This window comes from Bidens hawaiensis, unplaced genomic scaffold (genome assembly GCF_021521415.1).
Source record: "Bidens hawaiensis isolate Kalapana, Puna unplaced genomic scaffold, B.hawaiensis_p1.1 tig00006365_1, whole genome shotgun sequence".
In the NCBI taxonomy this organism is placed as follows: Eukaryota; Viridiplantae; Streptophyta; class Magnoliopsida; order Asterales; family Asteraceae; genus Bidens; species Bidens hawaiensis.
In genome coordinates this window covers 611,009-630,324 of record NW_027491425.1, presented here as the reverse complement: position 1 = coordinate 630,324, position 19,316 = coordinate 611,009, and the positions used below count along the sequence as shown (strand labels likewise).

Here is a 19,316-nt window from a genome sequence, read left to right as displayed (position 1 = left end):
CTAGCCATGCATACCTATTTGTGAAGAGAAAAATCGATCGCATGATATGAAGATGACTAAATATAAAAGTCTTCTTGTTCGCGTTGACTTGGTTTGAATGCTTTACACTTAACACCCCATAATAATACCCAAGCACATCTATTCATTTTATCATAAGCCAGGTAATTTAATACACACGTATATATATATATACTTCCTCCGTCCCATTAAAAGTGTTCATATTTTCTTTTTTATTTGTCCCATTACAAATGTTCACTTTCAAAATTTATTAACCAATTTCCAAGTTTACCCTTAAGCACACATAACTAGCATTAATAAACAATATGGTGGACCCATTTTCCAAGGACATTATTGTCATTTGGTTAGCCAAATGAACGCTTCACCCAATGCCTGTCTCTTTATTTACATTGCTCTTTCTTTTCATCACCTACAATATTAATCGTTAACCCCGAACATAAGTTAGTGCTTTCCTTTTTTAGCATTTTTAATTTAACTCTTTAGCAGTCATTATTGGATGCTAACAATTTATGAGGGCATGGGGTATACCTTAACGTCCTCTTAAGATGTTAAAGTTAATTTGACAAATATTAATAAGTGGGATGTCACTCCTTTTATAAGTTAAGAAGCATAAGAAATAAGATGGTTTAAAGTCTTAACAAGCTTTAAAATTCTCGACACTCACACACAAGAATTTAAGAACTGTTTTAAATTTAGTTGATGGGGTTAAGGAGAGTTAAACAATTTCATTTGAGGTGACGTGAAAAATGGTAAAGTAAATGATGTAACACCTACGTGAAGTTAAAGGGTGCGAATGTATACCCGTGACCTGAACTAGAGAAAAAAATAAATGTATAACATGGTTATGCCTTTAATTTCCTTCGATGTCACTTGTCTAATATAAATTGGGTTTTATCATATCTTATTGAGTATTGGCGATGCTCAGGTAACGGATCTCACGTTTAAAAAATGCTTTGTGATTAAAGATAAAATGAAAACATAGATAAATATTTTAAAATTCGACACTTTTGGAATCTAGTAAACAAAAGATGACCTTTTATATTAGAAACAAGTGGATAGATAATACAATAAGTAAATAAAAATGAAATCTCAATTACTTAAATTATTTTAAATAAATAACTTTTTACAAAGTAAATTGTGGTATACTTTTAATAAACTGTAGTTTATAGAAAAAATGATGTATAATTATTAGATCAGGTGTACAAAAAATGTGCCCCTTATTTCATAAGCTAGAGAACAGAAGTGTAAGTTAATTGATAATAATATTTTCAAAATTATTGGTAAAATGGATGGGTTGATAAGTTTTTTTTTTTTTATCTAACATGAAAACTAAATGGTCTAAAAGGTCATAAAAACGTGTTTCCCCACTAATGACGGAGGACTAAAGGTATGGTGGCGATTTATAGAAAACAACATTATTTTGTTAACAAAAAACAGTGTTTATAATGTTAATTTTTTTCAACGAATAAAGCTCGACTATTCGGGGTAACTAATGGTAAAAGGCGGCTCCATACACTTGCGATCGCAGACAGTGCTGAGTTGCCCAGCCCCACCATCTCATGTTTCGGGGAAAACTCGTTATCCTAATTCCTATTGTGGTAAAACCAATTGGGATCGAATTCGAACTTGAAACCTTGATGTCTCCCGTCCAAATTTTTACTTCTCTAATATCAGTTGAGTTAAAACACATCGGCCATATCTCAAAAGAAAACGATGTTCTGTGTTCTATGAGGGTGTTTAGTTATTATTTAAATCGTTTTAAAATACACATTTATAAGACAAAAATTCAAAATTTTATATATTTAATTGATTTCAACTTCAAATAGTTATAAACCAACCAAACAACCTAGCAATGCCTAGCTCAAATATTTCATGGTCAATTTCCACCCAAAGTGCAATTTACGAGCATTGGACTTGGATCTCTGTTAAAGAAGACAAACCCTCTGCCACTAGGCCACAAGTGAAGGATCTTTAAGAGCATTAACATCCCGTCCACAATATGCAGTGAGTAGTGTTTGATAATGTAGAGAGTAATTTAGGATGTTGTGAATAGTGGAGAGAAAAATATAGTGATTTTTTTTATAAATTTGAAATGTTACTATTCACACTTTATAATTTTTTTAATATTTGTTAAAAGTGGTTGTGAATGAATGAGAGAGAAAATGTACTGATAAAAGTATAAAAATTGTATTAATTAATTTAAAATTAGAAAGAAAATATAATTTTTTAGTGTAATTTTGAATTTAAAAGTAGGAAAAAAAGACGAAAATGCTAATAGGTTAGATAGATCTATGTTTTCAAAGCAAGTAAGCAACAGAATGATATTTTATTAATTACATTAAAAATATTTGTAAATATTTTAAACTATATTATTTTATTTTAATAAATAAGTTTTTCAGCGATCTATTCTATCTATTTGTGCATCAAGTTCGAAGAAGATCTCAATCTATAATGAAGTGCCTTAATTAATACGTGTCTACATGAATTCAACAAGCGAGATTATTCATGATTGTATGTTGTTATATTCCCTCTTTGATGGGTCCGACCTACACATCAAAATCTTAAAAATGTTGGTTACTATTGACTTATGCCCAAATGTGTGAAAACCATTAATAACAAATGTTGGTTACTATTGACTTATGCCCAAATGTGTGAAACCATTAATAACAAAAGAAAGAAAAAGGTCATGTCATTTGTCATAAACATATGTTCCTTTAAAAAAATAAATTCTCATAGCATATGTAACAGGTAGTTCGTTTATTTTTTACTTATTCCATTCAAGGATTAAGGGTGTTTGGCATGTTGTTTTGAAAGTCTGATTCATATGGAATAATAATTGGAAAATTGAAAATACATAATCCCACCTTTTGTGTATTGGCCGATAATAATTCCACATTTATCACTAGTTATGGTTTTACCTTTTAACTATTTTTGTCTCACTGGTCCTTCATTAAAAAATACTTAACGTCGTTATGCTTTTTCCCTAGTTTCAAAACCGATTTTTTAGGACTTTTTGTAACATTTCGGTTTTTTTCGTTTCATGTTTGTACCCGACCCGATTCGTAGTCGGTTAAAAGTTATTAATAAAAGATCTCTTTTATTTAATTTTTCCTTTTATATTTATTAAACTATCAAGAATGACAAAATCAACCCCTAACTAAACTTTATACCCGTTTTGTACCCAACTCAACAGACCAATGACCAAGTTGCAACAAAATTCAACTATTTCCCTCATTTCTTCTTCCTCACGCCGTATACCCCCCCCCCCCCACCTTGACTTGGACCTCAATTTTCGGATATAATCATGAAATTAATTCACACCAAATCGTTTATTACCAAAACGCGATCTCACCGACACGTTAAAATTGGAAAAAACGAATCAAATCAACAGCTAATACAATCAATCAAACCCGCGGCCTTATTGACATCTAAAACGCTATATAAACACAACTATAATACAATTAATCGTGCACACATCTTCCTCATACCCTCACGACGCCAAACCCTAACCCAATTGCTAAATACGTAGCCGTCAGGACCTGTTGATCGTTAAAGCTCACCCGCGACCCGTTGATGCTCGTTAACCCTCATCCCGCCACTATAAACGGTATTGATCAGTTAACAATACCCCTAAGTCAATTAAAACGAACAATGAACGAATCATCGGGTTTAAACGGCAAGGGTTTGTAATTGAAACTGGTTCTGGGTTGAGTCTGGTTATATAGTTTTGCGATGATTTGAAACATGAACTAAAGCTCCAGCCCGTTGGCTGGAGCGTTGTGATTAAAACCTTGTGAACCGGTCCAGGGCGCGGGTTCGAACCCCTTGGACCCGGTTTTTCATTTTATTTTTGTTTTTGTTTAAATCTTGGTTTTACTTTTATTATAATCATAATATAATATTAAATAAACCTTGTTTTAATGAGACCGAACCTCGAAAGCAATATTTTGACCAAATTTCTTATCTAAATATATATATATATAATATGAAACAAAAAAATGTATTTTTACCGATCTAGCTTAAAGATTCAATTAATTTTCCCGTAATATATATACCTAAATATATATATAATTAAATAATTGACAATAATGGTTCATTTGTATATACCATGTTTATTAATACCTAATATTGGTTATTATTTATTTATAAAATCTAGTTACTTGAAAATACGAACATGATATATCACTTATATTAGTTACCAAATAATAATATTAACACTAATAGTTATAATAATAATAAGTATAATAACAATAAATAAGGTATCTAAAACCTAAGCGACTCTCATTTATCAAACCGATTAAATCGCAATAATGACTAATAATATCTAATCGAATCTCAAATCGTTATTGGTTATTTTCCTCATTTATTAATATTATTGTTAAACAATTAGGACATTTTGGTTGACGTATTTCGAAGGCTTAAACGTGTTCATCCTTATTTTTTTTATTATTATCTCATCCTCACTAATCCACTCACTAAAGGTAAGTAATTCACATCCCCCTTTTTACCGTTTTATATTTTGGGGGCGTTATGCGTTAATCATGTTTTCACTACAATTCCACTATTTGTATTATATGATAATGCTCCAATTAGTTATACGTGTAAATGTGACTATGTGTTTATTTTATGTTTGGTGGTTGGTATCTCATCTTCATCTTCATCCTCATTAGTATGATCATACGCCGTCGAAGTAGCTCATTATCCATGGGATTCGAGTGAAAATACAACTTTTATATTATTGTTATATTGTTGTTATGCTAGTTGTAGTATTTCATATTATCGTAAGGAATTGTCATTTTTATATTATATGTATTCAAAAATCTTGATTACTTGCTCAACTTTATGTTGACAAACTATGTATTTTCCCGCATGGCGTAGGTAGCTATATTGGATGAAGAATCAAGGGATTAAAGAGTAGTTTGTGACATTCGTCAATTTCGGGTCTTGTTTGTATTCGTTTTTGTATTTGTTTATTATGTAAACCGACCCGATTTGTAAACCGAAGCTTATGTTATAATCAAAATGATGGATTTATGTTACAATATTGTTTCACACTTGTTGGGTCTTGAAAACATCCTATTTTTATTTGTATTTTTATTTATTTATTATTTATTTATTTATTTGTTGTTTTATGTTTTTGTCTTGATCCATTTTGTATGAAAACTCTTGTGTCTCACACCCATATTTGACCACCAACATTACCCTATATATACACCACATTCCCTCTTCATTTTCCCTTGCTACAACTCAAAAAAAAAAAAACTCTCTCAAACATCAAAGATTCAAGGTTATCTTCTTAAGTGTTCTTGAAGGATTTTGGTCTTTCATCTTAATTAGTTTATGTAGCCTTATTAATACTTGTTTATGGTTGTGCAACATATATATAATATACACCCCTTGTTTACCTTTGGTAGTACTTCTCCGATTCCGGTCGGTGAGGTTTCGGACCCCATAAGGCAAGGCTTCATGGAGGACTTCGTGTCCTTAATATACATACATCTATATAACTTGTTCATACATATTAATCTTGCTTATTTTAGTTTGTTGGTCATGTTTACAAGTTCCATGGTTATGGGTTTTTAAAAGTCTATGCTTCGGTTTAACCGTAAATAGCTCTAAACCGTAAACCGAACTTTGTTACTAGTTTTGTTTGTTTAAACATACTTAGTGTTAGATCTAAGTTTCTAAAATCATTTTTACAAATTCTATGGTTATGGGTTTGTAGAATCTTACCTCGGTCTTAACCCGAAAGACGATCTGAACCGAAAACCGAACTTTTGTTTAAAGACTTTATTGTTAACTTTTGGTATTTTTTTTATTTGTACATTATTATACAAGTTATTTAGTGTTTGGACATGTGGAAACCATCTATGAACTTGTTGTGAGATGGAAATCGAACCAAACCGATTCTTGCTCGCTTAAGACACACAAGTGTATTTTTTTTTACCCATCAAGACTTGTATATTTCTTTAAAAATAGTTACAAATTGATTTTTAAATATTTTCTTAAGTACTTGGAAATGTTGGATCCAACTTGATCTCATAACAAAGTTTGGACCGACAAAACCGAACACTCGCTTAACGTGCGTTGTTAGTTCCAAAACAATGTAACTACATACTTGGTTAAGTCTTATTAAATTTTATTGAGTTATCTCATAACATTCAATATTTTGGAAAGTTGACTTTGGGTTTGACCAATTATCAAGACCCGAACCGACAACCCGAACACTCGATAAAAAAAACCCGTTTTAGTATCTTTATTCCAAAGGGATTTGCATTCTTGCATTTTACCCACCTTATTACTTAACATAGGTTGAGTAAATATTAAGGTTAGATACTTTAACCCAGTTTCGAGCAAACTTACATTTTTAAAGGGTTATTATTATAAATTCTTAAATAGTCACATTTTAAACCTTGAACTTTAATTATTTACATTTCTCAACATTTATTTTGTTTAAAGACCTTCAAGACAACCTTTCTAAATTCAAGACTTCTTTTCTTTTTAGGCATTGTGCGTTAAACTCGTCGTTCCGACAAATCTCCAAATTATCATCTTTCAAGTTTACCACTTGAAGGTGAGTACTTCATACCCCATTTTTCATCTTTTATTTTGGGGGTGACATTTCATACTTATTCAACAAAATGCTTTATATTTGAATCTTAAACCACAAACGTAGTTGTATACTTTACCTAAATAATTGCTCGATTTGGTGTTCTATGCTTATATGCCTATGTGTTTATCGCTTTTGGTTGGTGGAACTATAAAATCCTAGACTATTTGGCATCCCCTTATAGCAAGGTGTCGTTAACGTAATGCAATTAACGATAACTATAAAATCCTAGACTATTTGGCATCCCCTTATAGCTAGGTGTCGCTAATGTGTTTAGCGATATCTATTTATCCAAATTACCACTTTTATTTATCGTTTCGTATGCAAGTTTTGTGGCTATCTTTATTATATACTAATATGATTAAACTTATGAATTGCTCACCGACCTTTGTGTTGACAAACTTTATTTTATGAAATGTTGCAGGTTTGCATCTTGGTTGATTTATGATTGTGAAGAAAACGACATCAAAGACCTTAGGATATTAGTAAAAATGAACAATATCAATTTGCCATATTTTGTGATATCTTGTTTATGGTTATTTTATGGATAATTGTTATGTGACATTTTCGATATTGTGAAATGAAATGAGTTTATTAAATACTGTCACTTTAATTAGTGTCATGTGCTTATGGACAATCGTTACACCTCGGCATGTTCCGCTGCCTTTGGTCGGGGTGTGATAGATTGGTATCAGAGCCATGACATTAGGATAGGTGGTTAGACGTAACGACCTAGTATTGTTATGCTTAGGGTCCTATACGTGTGCTCATACGTGTTTACTCTATTTTGATTGTTCATATCGCATATTCTTTATAAACTTGTTTAAAATTCACCAATATCCCAAATGTTCACATACACACACTTTTATAGTATTTCCAAGGTATCCTTACCTTAAAACGCAAAAAGTAGATTTTCATTGTGTTTTATGGATTACAAGATTAACTTGGATCTCGTTGTTTATAATCCCTTAAAGGTTGCATTTATACCGGGTTCGTAGCCCTCATAGGAAGCTAGACATTATAAAACGACCATTTGACAAAAAGATTTCAAGAATCGAAGGTGATTTACTTACCTGGAATGGTGGGATTATAGTGCTCGTTTTCTAGGCCACAAACCATGTTATACATGTCAATACTTTAAGTAGTCGAATGCGAGCGTTCCGGTCGCCATCCTAATTTTTCGGTGTCAAAACAATAGAACTACGGTGATTCGTTGACTAATGCTTTGACATGACTTTGTATCCCGATTTATGGTGTTATTATCGTTATTTGAGTCGAAAACATGAAAAAAAATTGCGGTGATTCGTGCACATGTTTAGACTCCAACGTTGTGTTTTATAAAATTTTTTTTTTTGAGTTGGAATATCAAATCATGGTGGTTCATGTACGATTTTCCGACTCTATAAACCTCAAAATCTCAAAATTTTAAGCTTTAACCCCTCAAAATCTCAAAATCATTTACGATTGTTTCCAGTTTGTTGTTTATATACAAAGATTTATATTTTATCTAACACTAACATCTATTCCTCACTAACTCTAGGATTCACAATCAAAAAGAAAATTTAACTTCACCTTATTCTTATTTTATACACTCTCATATCCATTTCTTTTTTACCTAAAAACTTATTCCATTTCTTTATAATCTTTTAGCATGCCACCACTAAAACCGCGCAAGAGCACCAACCGACGTATGGCTTCTTTTATCATCCAGCAAATGGCCGCTGTGATTCCCGAACTTGTAACTCAAATCCAAGCTACCCAACCTCCTCCACCCGTTGTTGCACCCGTTGAACCCAAACCCGTATCCTACCCATATAAGCAATTTACTAGTGCCAACCCAACCGAATTCTGGGGTACGAACTGTGCGACTACCTTGTTGCAATGGTTCGAGTCTATGGAGAATGTGTTTAGATATAGCGAGTGCCCCGAAGCGAAAAAGACAAATTTCGCTTCAAGCATGTTTAGAAAAACCGCTCTAACATGGTGGGGTAGTGTCATGCATCTCCAAGGGTTGGAAACGGCTATGGCTCTTCCATGGTCCGACCTCAAGGCACTCATGATGAAGAAGTTTTGTCCCAAACACGAACTTCAAAAGCTTGAGGAGGAATTTTGGAACCTCAAGCAAGATAGTGGTGATAACGCCGCTTACTCACTCTGTTTCCACGAGTTGAGCATTCTCGTCCCTCATTTGGTTACCTCGGCTGAGCGTGAGCTTGACAAATACATTGGGGGTTTACCTATGCAAATCCGGGACTCAGTCATGAGTAGCAAACCCGTGAATCTTGAGGATGCCATTACTCTAGCCGGTGCGCTATCGGAGAATCATGTGAAAGCGGGTACCCTAACCCGCAAGAAACCAAACGAAAAAGCCAAACCCGAGCCCGCACCACAAGCCAAGGTTGAACCCGCACCACAAGCCATTAACTACTCCAACTCTTCCCGTCACAACAATAACAACAACAACAAGAAACCCAAAACCACCCGAAACTATGCTGTTACCCAACCCCAACCTCAACAACAAACCCAAATTCCACCCCAAACCCGAAAACCCTATACCGGTACCGCCCCACTATGCAACATTTGCCAACTCCATCACCCACCAAACATGCCTTGTCGCCATTGTACCATTTGTAACCGACTTGGTCATCTCAACACCACATGCCGATCCGCACAACGAACCCAACCTAACCAACCAAACCAACCAAGAACTTTTCCCCAAAATACTCAACACCGATATGCACCTTACCCACCAAACCAACCTCAACAACCCCGAGCTTGCTACAATTGCGGTGACCCTAACCATTTCCGCAACAATTGTCCTCGCCTCATCCTTACTAACCAAACCATGACCGCACCTTACTACCAAACTCAAGCTTACCAAGTTCAAACCTACCAACCTCAACTTTCCCAACACAATGCACCACTCATCCAACCCATCCAAGCCATACAAGCACCACCTCCTCCACCACCGCAAGCACCTCAAGTCAACCAAGGCAATCAAGGACGAGCTTTCATGATGAATGTTAATCAAGCTCAAGCGGCAAACGATGTTGTGAACGGTATGTTTTTAGTGAACCAACATTTGGCTTCCATTTTATTCGATACGGGTGCCGATAGAAGTTTCATTTCTTTGAAATTTGAGTCGAAAATTGCCGTGTCTCGAACCAAGCTTTCCCGGTCGTTTTCTGTTGAAGTCGCCAATGGGAACTCCATCACCATAAATTCCGTCGTCTGCGATTGTACTCTCGTTCTTGCTAACCATAAATTCTCCATCGATCTCATCCCGATGCAAATGGGAAGTTTCGATGTCATAGTAGGCATGGATTGGTTATCTTTGCACCGTGCCGAAGTTGTTTGCTTCGATAAATTCATTCGCATTCCGCTTGTTAACGGTAAAATCCTTAAGGTCTTCGGAAAAGCTACTTCGAGAAGGCTTAATCTCATGTCGTGCTCTCAATCGCAAAAATACTTACGCCAAAAGTATGCTCCGCTCCTGGCTCTCTTGGCGACAAAAGACAAAAAGGAAAGGAAAATCCAAGATATTTCTATTGTTCGTGATTTCCTCGATGTCTTTCCCGACGATGTCACCGGCCTTCCACCCGTTCTTCCGATTGAATTTCGAATCGATCTTGTGCCCTGCGCGATGCCTGTGGCCAAGGCTCCTTACCTTTTAGCCCCGTCAGAAATGCAAGAATTATCGAACCAACTCGAAGAACTTTCCAATAAAGGTTTCATTCGTCCTAGCTCTTCTCATTGGGGCGCTCATGTTCTCTTCGTGAAAAAGAAGGATGGTTCGTTTCGTATGTGCATCGATTATAGGGAACTTAACAAACTCACCATTAAAAATCGTCATCCCTTGCCACGAATCGACGACCTATTCGACCAACTTCAAGGCGCAACTTGCTTCTCCAAAATCGATCTTCGATCAGGTTATCATCAATTGCGTGTTCGCGAAGAAGACATTCCAGAAACCGCTTTCCGTACTCGATATGGACATTTCGAATTTTTGGTTATGCCCTTCGGGTTAACAAATGCACCTGCGGTGTTTATGGACCTCATGAACCGCGTTTGCAAACCATTCCTCGATAAATTCGTTATTGTCTTTATTGATGACATTCTCATCTTTTCCAAATCCAAAGCCGAACATGAGCATCATTTGCGTTCAATTCTCGAACTTCTTAGAAACGAACGACTTTATGCCAAGTTCTCCAAATGCGAATTTCGGCTGTAGCAAGTTCAATTTTTGGGACATATCGTAAACAACAAAGGTATTCATGTTGATCCCGCTAAAATTGAGGCCGTTAAGGATTGGAAAACTCCAACGACTCCCACGGAAATTCGATCCTTCCTCGGTTTAGCCGGATATTATCGACGTTTCATTCGAAACTTTTCCAAGATCTCTTTGCCTCTTACCTCCCTCACTCATAAAGGAAAACAATTTGATTGGGGTTCGAAGCAAGAAAAAGCCTTTTGTACTCTCAAGTACATGCTTTGCAATGCTCCCATTTTAACCCTTCCCGATGGAAACGACGATTTCGTGATATTTTGCGATGCCTCTCATCAAGGTCTTGGTTGTGTCCTCATGCAACGAGGTCAAGTCATCGCTTACGCATCAAGGCAACTTAAGGTCAACGAGAAGAACTACACGACTCATGATCTCGAACTTGGTGCCGTTGTTTTCGCTCTCAAAATCTGGAGACATTACCTTTATGGTACGAAATGTGTGGGTTTTACCGATCATAAAAGCCTTCAACACATTTTTGACCAAAAAGATCTCAATAGGTGACAACGACGATGGGCCGAATTACTTAGTGATTACGATTGCGAAATTCGTTACCATCCCGGTAAAGCGAATGTTGTCGCCGACGCCCTAAGTCGAAAGGTTAATGTTAAATCCGTTCTGCTTCTAAGCGTTGTCATTCAAACCGATCTTCAAATTCGAATCTTCCAAGCTCAACGTACCTCCGTTGAAGAAGGTAACATGTATGACGAAATGTCATGTGGAGCCGAACTTCAACTCGAAACCAAACCCGATGGTCTTTTGTACTTTCTCAATCGGTTGTGGGTTCCAAATTGCGATGACCTTCGTACTTGTATACTCGACGAAGCTCACAATTCGCGGTATTCCGTTCATCCCGGTGCGGATAAGATGTATTTCGATCTTCGTGCTACCTTTTGGTGGCCGAGTATGAAAAAGGACGTAGCGTTATTCGTATCTAAATGTCTTACTTGCTCAAAAGTTAAAGCCGAACATCAAAGACCTTTTAGTCTACTCGAGCAACCACCGATTCCCGTTTGGAAATGGGAAGACATTGCTATGAACTTTATCACTAAATTACCCAACACCCAAAAGGGCAACGATAGCATTTGGGTGATCATCGATCGTTTGACCAAATCTGCTCATTTCATTCCGATCCGCGAGAAGTATTCTGTCGAGCAGCTTGCTCAAATCTATGTTCGAGAAATCGTGTGCCGACACGGTTTACCATTGACTATTATCTCTGACCGTGATGCTCGTTATACCTCTCATTTTTGGCGTTCACTTCAAGAAGTTTTGGGAACACGTCTCGATCTTAGCACCGCTTATCATCCTCAAACGGACGGTCAATCCGAACGTACAATACAAACTCTCGAGGATATGCTACGAGCATGTGTTCTTGATTTCGGTGGGAATTGGGATTCTCACATTCCGTTCATTGAGTTTTCTTATAACAATAGCTACCATTCGAGCATTGAGATGGCTCCTTTCGAAGCTCTTTACGGTCGTAAATGTCGTTCTCCGATAAGTTGGAACGAAGTCGGTGAAGCTCAAATCACGGGACCCGAAATGGTTCAAGAAGCCACCGACGTTATTGATCGAATCCGTAAGAACCTCCTAGCCGCTAGAAGTCGTCAAAAGAGTTACGCCGACAAACGGCGAAAACCGATCGAATTTAATGTTGGCGATCTTGTCCTTCTAAAAGTATCTCCTGGGAAGGGGGTAGCCCGTTTCGGAAAGAAGGGTAAACTAGCTCCTCGTTTCGTTGGTCCTTTTAAAATCCTTGAGCGTGTTGGAAAAGTAGCTTATCGACTCGAACTACCGGAAGAACTTACCGGTGTTCATCCGACATTTCATGTTTCAAATCTTAAAAAGTGCTTAGCCGAGGGTAATCTCCATATACCTCTCGACGAAGTACATGTCGATGAGTCGATGGTCTTGGTTGAACGACCCGTTGAGATCATGGATCGCAACGAGAAGAGAACCAAGCGTAGCCGTATTCGGTTAGTCAAAGTTCGATGGGAATCACGGCGCGGCGCGGAATTCACTTGGGAGCGAGAAGACAAAATGAAAGAGAAGTATCCACATTTGTTCGCAGCATCGTCTTCGTCTTAATTTCGGAACGAAATTTCCTAAAGTAGGGGATACTGTGACATTCGTCAATTTCGGGACTTGTTTGTATTCGTTTTTGTATTTGTTTATTATGTAAACCGACCCGATTTGTAAACCGAAGCTTATGTTATAATCAAAATGATGGATTTATGTTACAATATTGTTTCACACTTGTTGGGTCTTGAAAACATCCTATTTTTATTTGTATTAGTATTTTTATTTATTTATTTATTATTTATTTATTTATTTTTTTGTTGTTTTGTGTTTTTGTCTTGATCCATTTTGCATGAAAACTCTTGTGTCTCACACCCATATTTGACCACCAACTTTACCCTATATATACACCACCTTTCCTCTTCATTTTCCCTTGCTACAACTCCAAAAAAAAAACTCTCTCAAACATCAAAGATTCAAGGTTATCTTCTTAAGTGTTCTTGAAGGATTTTGGTCTTTCATCTTAATTAGTTTATGTAGCCTTATTAATACTTGTTTATGGTTGTGCAACATATATATAATATACACCCCTTGTTTACCTTTGGTAGTACTTCTCCGATTCCGGTCGGTGAGTTTTCGGACCCCATAAGGCAAGACTTCATGGAGGACTTCGTGTCCTTGATATATATACATCTATATAACTTGTTCATACATATTAATCTTGCTTATTTTAGTTTGTTGGTCATGTTTACAAGTTCCATGGTTATGGGTTTTTAAAAGTCTATGCTTCGGTTTAACCGTAAATAGCTCTAAACCGTAAACCGAACTTTGTTACTAGTTTTGTTTGTTTAAACATACTTAGTGTTAGATCTAAGTTTCTAAAATCATTTTTACAAATTCTATGGTTATGGGTTTGTAGAATCTTACCTCGGTCTTAACCCGAAACACGATCCGAACCGAAAACCGAACTTTTGTTTAAAGACTTTATTGTTAATTTTTGGTATTTTTTTATTTGTACATTATTATACAAGTTATTTAGTGTTTGGACATGTGGAAACCATCTATGAACTTGTTGTGAGATGGAAACCGAACCAAACCGATTCTTGCTCGCTTAAGACACACAGGTGTGTTTTTTTTAGCCATCAAGACTTGTATATTTATTTAAAAATAGTTACAAATTGATTTTTAAATATTTTCTTAAGTACTTGGAAATGTTGGATCCAACTTGATCTCATAACAAAGTTTGGACCGACAAAACCAAACACTCGCTTAACGTGCGTTGTTAGTTCTAAAACAATGGGACTACATACTTGGTTAAGTCTTATTAAATTTTATTGAGTTATCTCATAACATTCAATATTTTGGAAAGTTGACTTTGGGTTTGACCAATTATCAAGACCCGAACCGACAACCCGAACACTCGATAAAAAAAACTCGTTTTAGTATCTTTATTCCAAAGGGATTTGCATTCTTGCATTTTACCCACCTTATTACTTAACATAGGTTGAGTAAATATTAAGGTTAGATACTTTAACCCGGTTTCGAGCAAACTTACATTTTTAAAGGGTTATTATTATAAATTTTTAAATAGTCACATTTTAAACCTTGAACTTTAATTATTTATATTTCTCAACATTTATTTTGTTTAAAGACCTTCAAGACAACCTTTCTAAATTCAAGACTTCTTTTCTTTTTAGGCATTGTGCGTTAAACTCGTCGTTCCGACAAATCTCCAAATTATCATCTTTCAAGTTTACCACTTGAAGGTGAGTACTTCATACCCCATTTTCCATCTTTTATTTTGGGGGTGACATTTCATACTTATTCAACAAAATGCTTTATATTTGAATCTTAAACCACAAAAGTAGTTGTATACTTTACCTAAATAATTGCTCGATTTGGTGTTCTATGCTTATATGCCTATGTGTTTATCGCTTTTGGTTGGTGGAACTTTAAAATCCTAGAATATTTGGCATCCCCTTATAGCAAGGTGTCGTTAACGTAATGCAATTAACGATAACTATAAAATCCTAGACTATTTGGCATCCCCTTATAGCTAGGTGTCGCTAATGTGTTTAGCGATATCTATTTATCCAAATTACCACTTTTATTTATCGTTTCGTATGCAAGTTTTGTGGCTATCTTTATTATATACTAATATGATCAAACTTATGAATTGCTCACCGACCTTTGTGTTGACAAACTTTATTTTATGAAATGTTGCAGGTTTGCATCTTGGTTGATTTATGATTGTGAAGAAAACGACATCAAAGACCTTAGGATATTAGTAAAAATGAACAATATCAATTTGCCATATTTTGTGATATCTTGTTTATGGTTATTTTATGGATAATTGTTATGTGACATTTTCGATGTTGTGAAATGAAATGAGTTTATTAAATACTGTCACTTTAATTAGTGTTATGTGCTTGTGGACAATCATTACACCTCGGCATGTTCTGCCGCCTTTGGTCCGGGTGTGACATAGTTGAACCTTAGGATGCATGAATAATGATGAACTTTATTTCTATTATTTTTAGTTGTAATTTCTTTTGAAACAATGATTGTGCTTTACGTGTTTGAATAATATAAATTTAATAATTTAGATATTGACACGTGGATTTATTTTAGTGTCTTTTGAGCTATGATACAATTATGTCGCGCCCCGGCATATTTCGCCGTAGGTTTGGGTGTGACACTTTTGATCGGAAGAACGATATGAGTCGACTGATGTAAAACTTATTTCGAAACGGTGATTCAAATGGCTTGATTTTTGTTAATTGGAAATTCAAACACCCGAATTGAAACATTGTTTCGTCGTTTGGATCACCATTTCGAGATAAGTTTTACATTGGTCGACTCGTATCGTTCTTATGATCAAAAGCCCTAAAAAATCGGTTTGAAACTAGGGAAAAAGTATGACGACGTTAAGTATTTTTTAACGGAGGACCAGTGAGACAAAAATAGTTAAAAGGTGGGACCATTGCTAGTGATTTTTAAAGGTGAGATTATTATCGGCCAATACACAAAAGGTGAGATTATTTATTTCCAATTTTCCATAATTAAATAAAAATGTTTTATAATCGATTTTTTTTATTAGGATGCTTCTAAAGTTATTATTTTGACTTACATATAATTAGAACATCTTCACCGTGCAATAATCATAGAATATCACAATCTGATTCTAATTCCAAAAATGATGAGTTTTAAAGGTGGTTTAAATGTCTAATGAAAGTGAATATTTCAAATGAATTATCAAATCTTGAACTAATTGTATATGTTAAAACTATTTGAAGCTCATTATTATGATTATTAATTCATGAATAATAATTAAAATTGTAGTAATCACCTTTTTAAGGGGCTTGGGCTTGGGTTCTTCAGTGGAGACCCAAGTTTAATCCATATTTGTGTCATTTTTGGTGGAATATGATAATGAAGGGTTTGAGCTAAGTCTTGTGCAAAATTGTCAATTCGAATCCCGATCCTACCCAGGTTTTCGTCCCACCGTGTGTTACGCTAGAGAGTTCTAAGTTCTGCTCTTGTGGCGGCACAATGATTGTCAAATAGCAGCCGGCGGTATGGTTTCCTGGGGGAGCGCCCAAGCCAAACTCTGAAGCCAACTTGGGTCCGGCTATGACAACATAGCATGGCCAGAATGGCATAGCGTGGTCTCCAAATTTCAAAAGTGCGGTAGCTTAAATACAAATAGTCATCATTCTAAAAAAAATTACTTTGTTAAGAATTAAAAGATAGAGATGGGATGCGGTACAAATAAAATTAACATATTAAATATACAAATAATTATTGTAATTACAGTTTTGAACTCATGTAATTATGTTATAAAAAAATAAAATAGTATAATAATAATTACTTTAGTTCAAAAGTTATAGAGTAATAATAAAAACGCCAATGTTAATACTCTAGTTATTTATACTTTTCACGCTAAAATTTATTTATATTTAATCCATAAGCTAAAAGATATACTAAATATTATACATGTATTAATCCCTTATTTTCATTTTATTTATTAAACTGAAATTTTGAACGTTATAAAAGTGAGACTGGTAACATTTTCCTATATTTTTTTATTTCCCTCCACAGTTTATTTGCTTCTGTTATTCTACTATAAAATAATCAAAATATTATAAGAGATCTTAATTAACTTAACTCTGGTTATTAAAATTTAAAAGCTATCACACTCCCATAGTCATTATAGATCCACGATTCTCATAATCATCCATGACAACTTTTTATATCTAGTATTCTACTAGAAAATATATGAATGAAGAAATATTAGAAAAAAAGAAGGATACATATATATTAATGATACATCATAAATTCTGATCCTCAATCACTTTAGAATTTATATATTAATAAAAATGAGCGACACAAATTAAAATTAAATGATAATCCATGGAATCCAAGACAAATCAAACATCACGGTCTCTCTTGCATTCCGGCGCCATCTTCGGAAACCTTTTCCGATCAGTACAATAGTTGTAAATGGTGAACTTCTTGCGCACCCATCGAAGACGACGCCATTGATAAGCATCAAGATCTTGATACTCCTTCTGGTCCCACCACCTTTTGCCTTGGGTTTCACAATACTTTGCATTCACCGACGACTCGCACCCGTCGATGTGAAAGTTCTTGTAGTGTGCTATAAATGGTGCTTTTGACCAATCGGTCTTCTCCAAACCGCCCCTTGTTGCCCAATCGTCGGCGTTCCATAAACTCGAGTAGATTTTCATCGGTTGGTTGAATGGGAATCGAACCCCGATATCTTTACTGTTCTTGAACGTCCTGATTGGAATATCGTCCACAAAAAACCTGTGTGTCCAATGTTATAAAGTATTAAAAATCTAAAGTTTGTTTTGTTAACCAAAAAGAACTACTGATGCAACTTATTGCTTGTTTACCTTCTATTTCAATGTAAATACTACTCGTTTAAATGATTTTTCTTTCCCTTAATTGTCGCCGTATATTCATCCACCCATTTTTCAGAACATATGCATATCTACTACAAAACTAAAGCCTATATTACTAAACGAGCCAAGCTCAATTAGGCTTAAACTTGGCTCGATTAACCGATGAAGAGCTCGAAAAGTTCGAGTTTGGTTTGCCGTTAACAAGCTCGGTTCGGCTCCTGTTTATTACTTATTAATTAATAATTAATTTATATATATATATGTAACAATAAATTAACATATAAACATAATATATAATATTTAATCACTTTTATTATAAATATAAATAATAATAATTATTAAATAAATATATAATAAATTTATTAAAATAAAATCTATGTAATTACTCGGGCTATTGAGCTCGATAAGTAAATCTATCTAGCTCGTTTATTAAACAAGTCTATTATTACAAACATCGGCTTTATTCGAGCTTTTACAAACGAGTAGCTCCCTAGATCTCTGGAAAACAAAATGGATGTGTTCAAATAAGAAGTGTTAAATATAAAACTTACACAATCTGATACAAGTTCCATAGAACAGAGTATGAGTGGTAAGCTTTAGTCGGGTCAAACCAAAGATAGATCCGTTGCTCCCGGTCACCCTTGCCGCCGGTGAACACATTGGTCTGTAAGATGTACGGCTGCCCGGATCTGTTGCCCAAGAATTCAAAGTCTATCTCGTCATGCTCCGAGTTTTGCGACGATAACTGTCATTTATTATCACATATTAAAAAAAAAAACAAATGTATGCACACCAAATGTTTGATAAAATGCCTCAATGAAGTAAAAATAAAAAAAACTTACATAGAAGGCGGTGACGGTGCCGGCGGAATCTCCGGAAACCATTTTAATCTGCATACTGAAATGGCCAAAAAGGTAAGAGCCTTTGGACTGGAAACCGGTACCGGTGTAGTTATCTAGCATTAACTGGATCTCTGAACCACCATTGAAGTATTTGATATGATCAAAAGCCCATGTGGGTACGTAGTTCCGCCCAAACGGCACGGCTACCGGCTTCTTAGGAGCTGCTCCGATGGTGTAACTGGCCATTGCTAGCAGACAGAGACATATAAACACCCATGTCTGATTCCCACGCATTGTTTTGTTTGCTGCAGCAAGTTTGTAGGTTAAAAGATTTTGTTGAAGGTTAAAGATAGAAAGAAGTTTGATAATAATGATAAAGATTGACCTTTAAAGATTTGAATGATGGTGGAAGCAGGTGTGAAGATTGGTGTGTGAGTAAATGAGGGGAGGGTGCGTGTATATATATACGTATATGTTGATATGTATTGATGGGAGTGGTGGAGAACAGAATAATATTTTATTTAATCAAGTTTACAGAAGCTACAGTTTATAGACAGCTATGTCTTGCAGGAAACCCTATTTATGAAAATGCTAGGTACTCTCTACAGGGTGAC

General features: G+C 35.2%; 1 protein-coding gene across 1 annotated transcript; it reads right to left on the bottom strand.

The window, feature by feature from the left end:
• Nucleotides 1-17,346: 17,346 nt before the first annotated feature.
• LOC143632122 (xyloglucan endotransglucosylase protein 2-like) lies at nt 17,347-18,996 on the bottom strand. Its single transcript, XM_077100703.1, has 3 exons — nt 18,703-18,996; nt 18,412-18,605; nt 17,347-17,762 (listed from the first exon to the last, which is right to left on the bottom strand). Exons 1-3 carry the CDS (start codon nt 18,994-18,996, stop codon nt 17,363-17,365), a joined length of 888 nt encoding a protein of 295 aa, XP_076956818.1. The 3' UTR covers nt 17,347-17,362.
• Between the last annotated feature and the right edge of the window lie 320 nt (nt 18,997-19,316).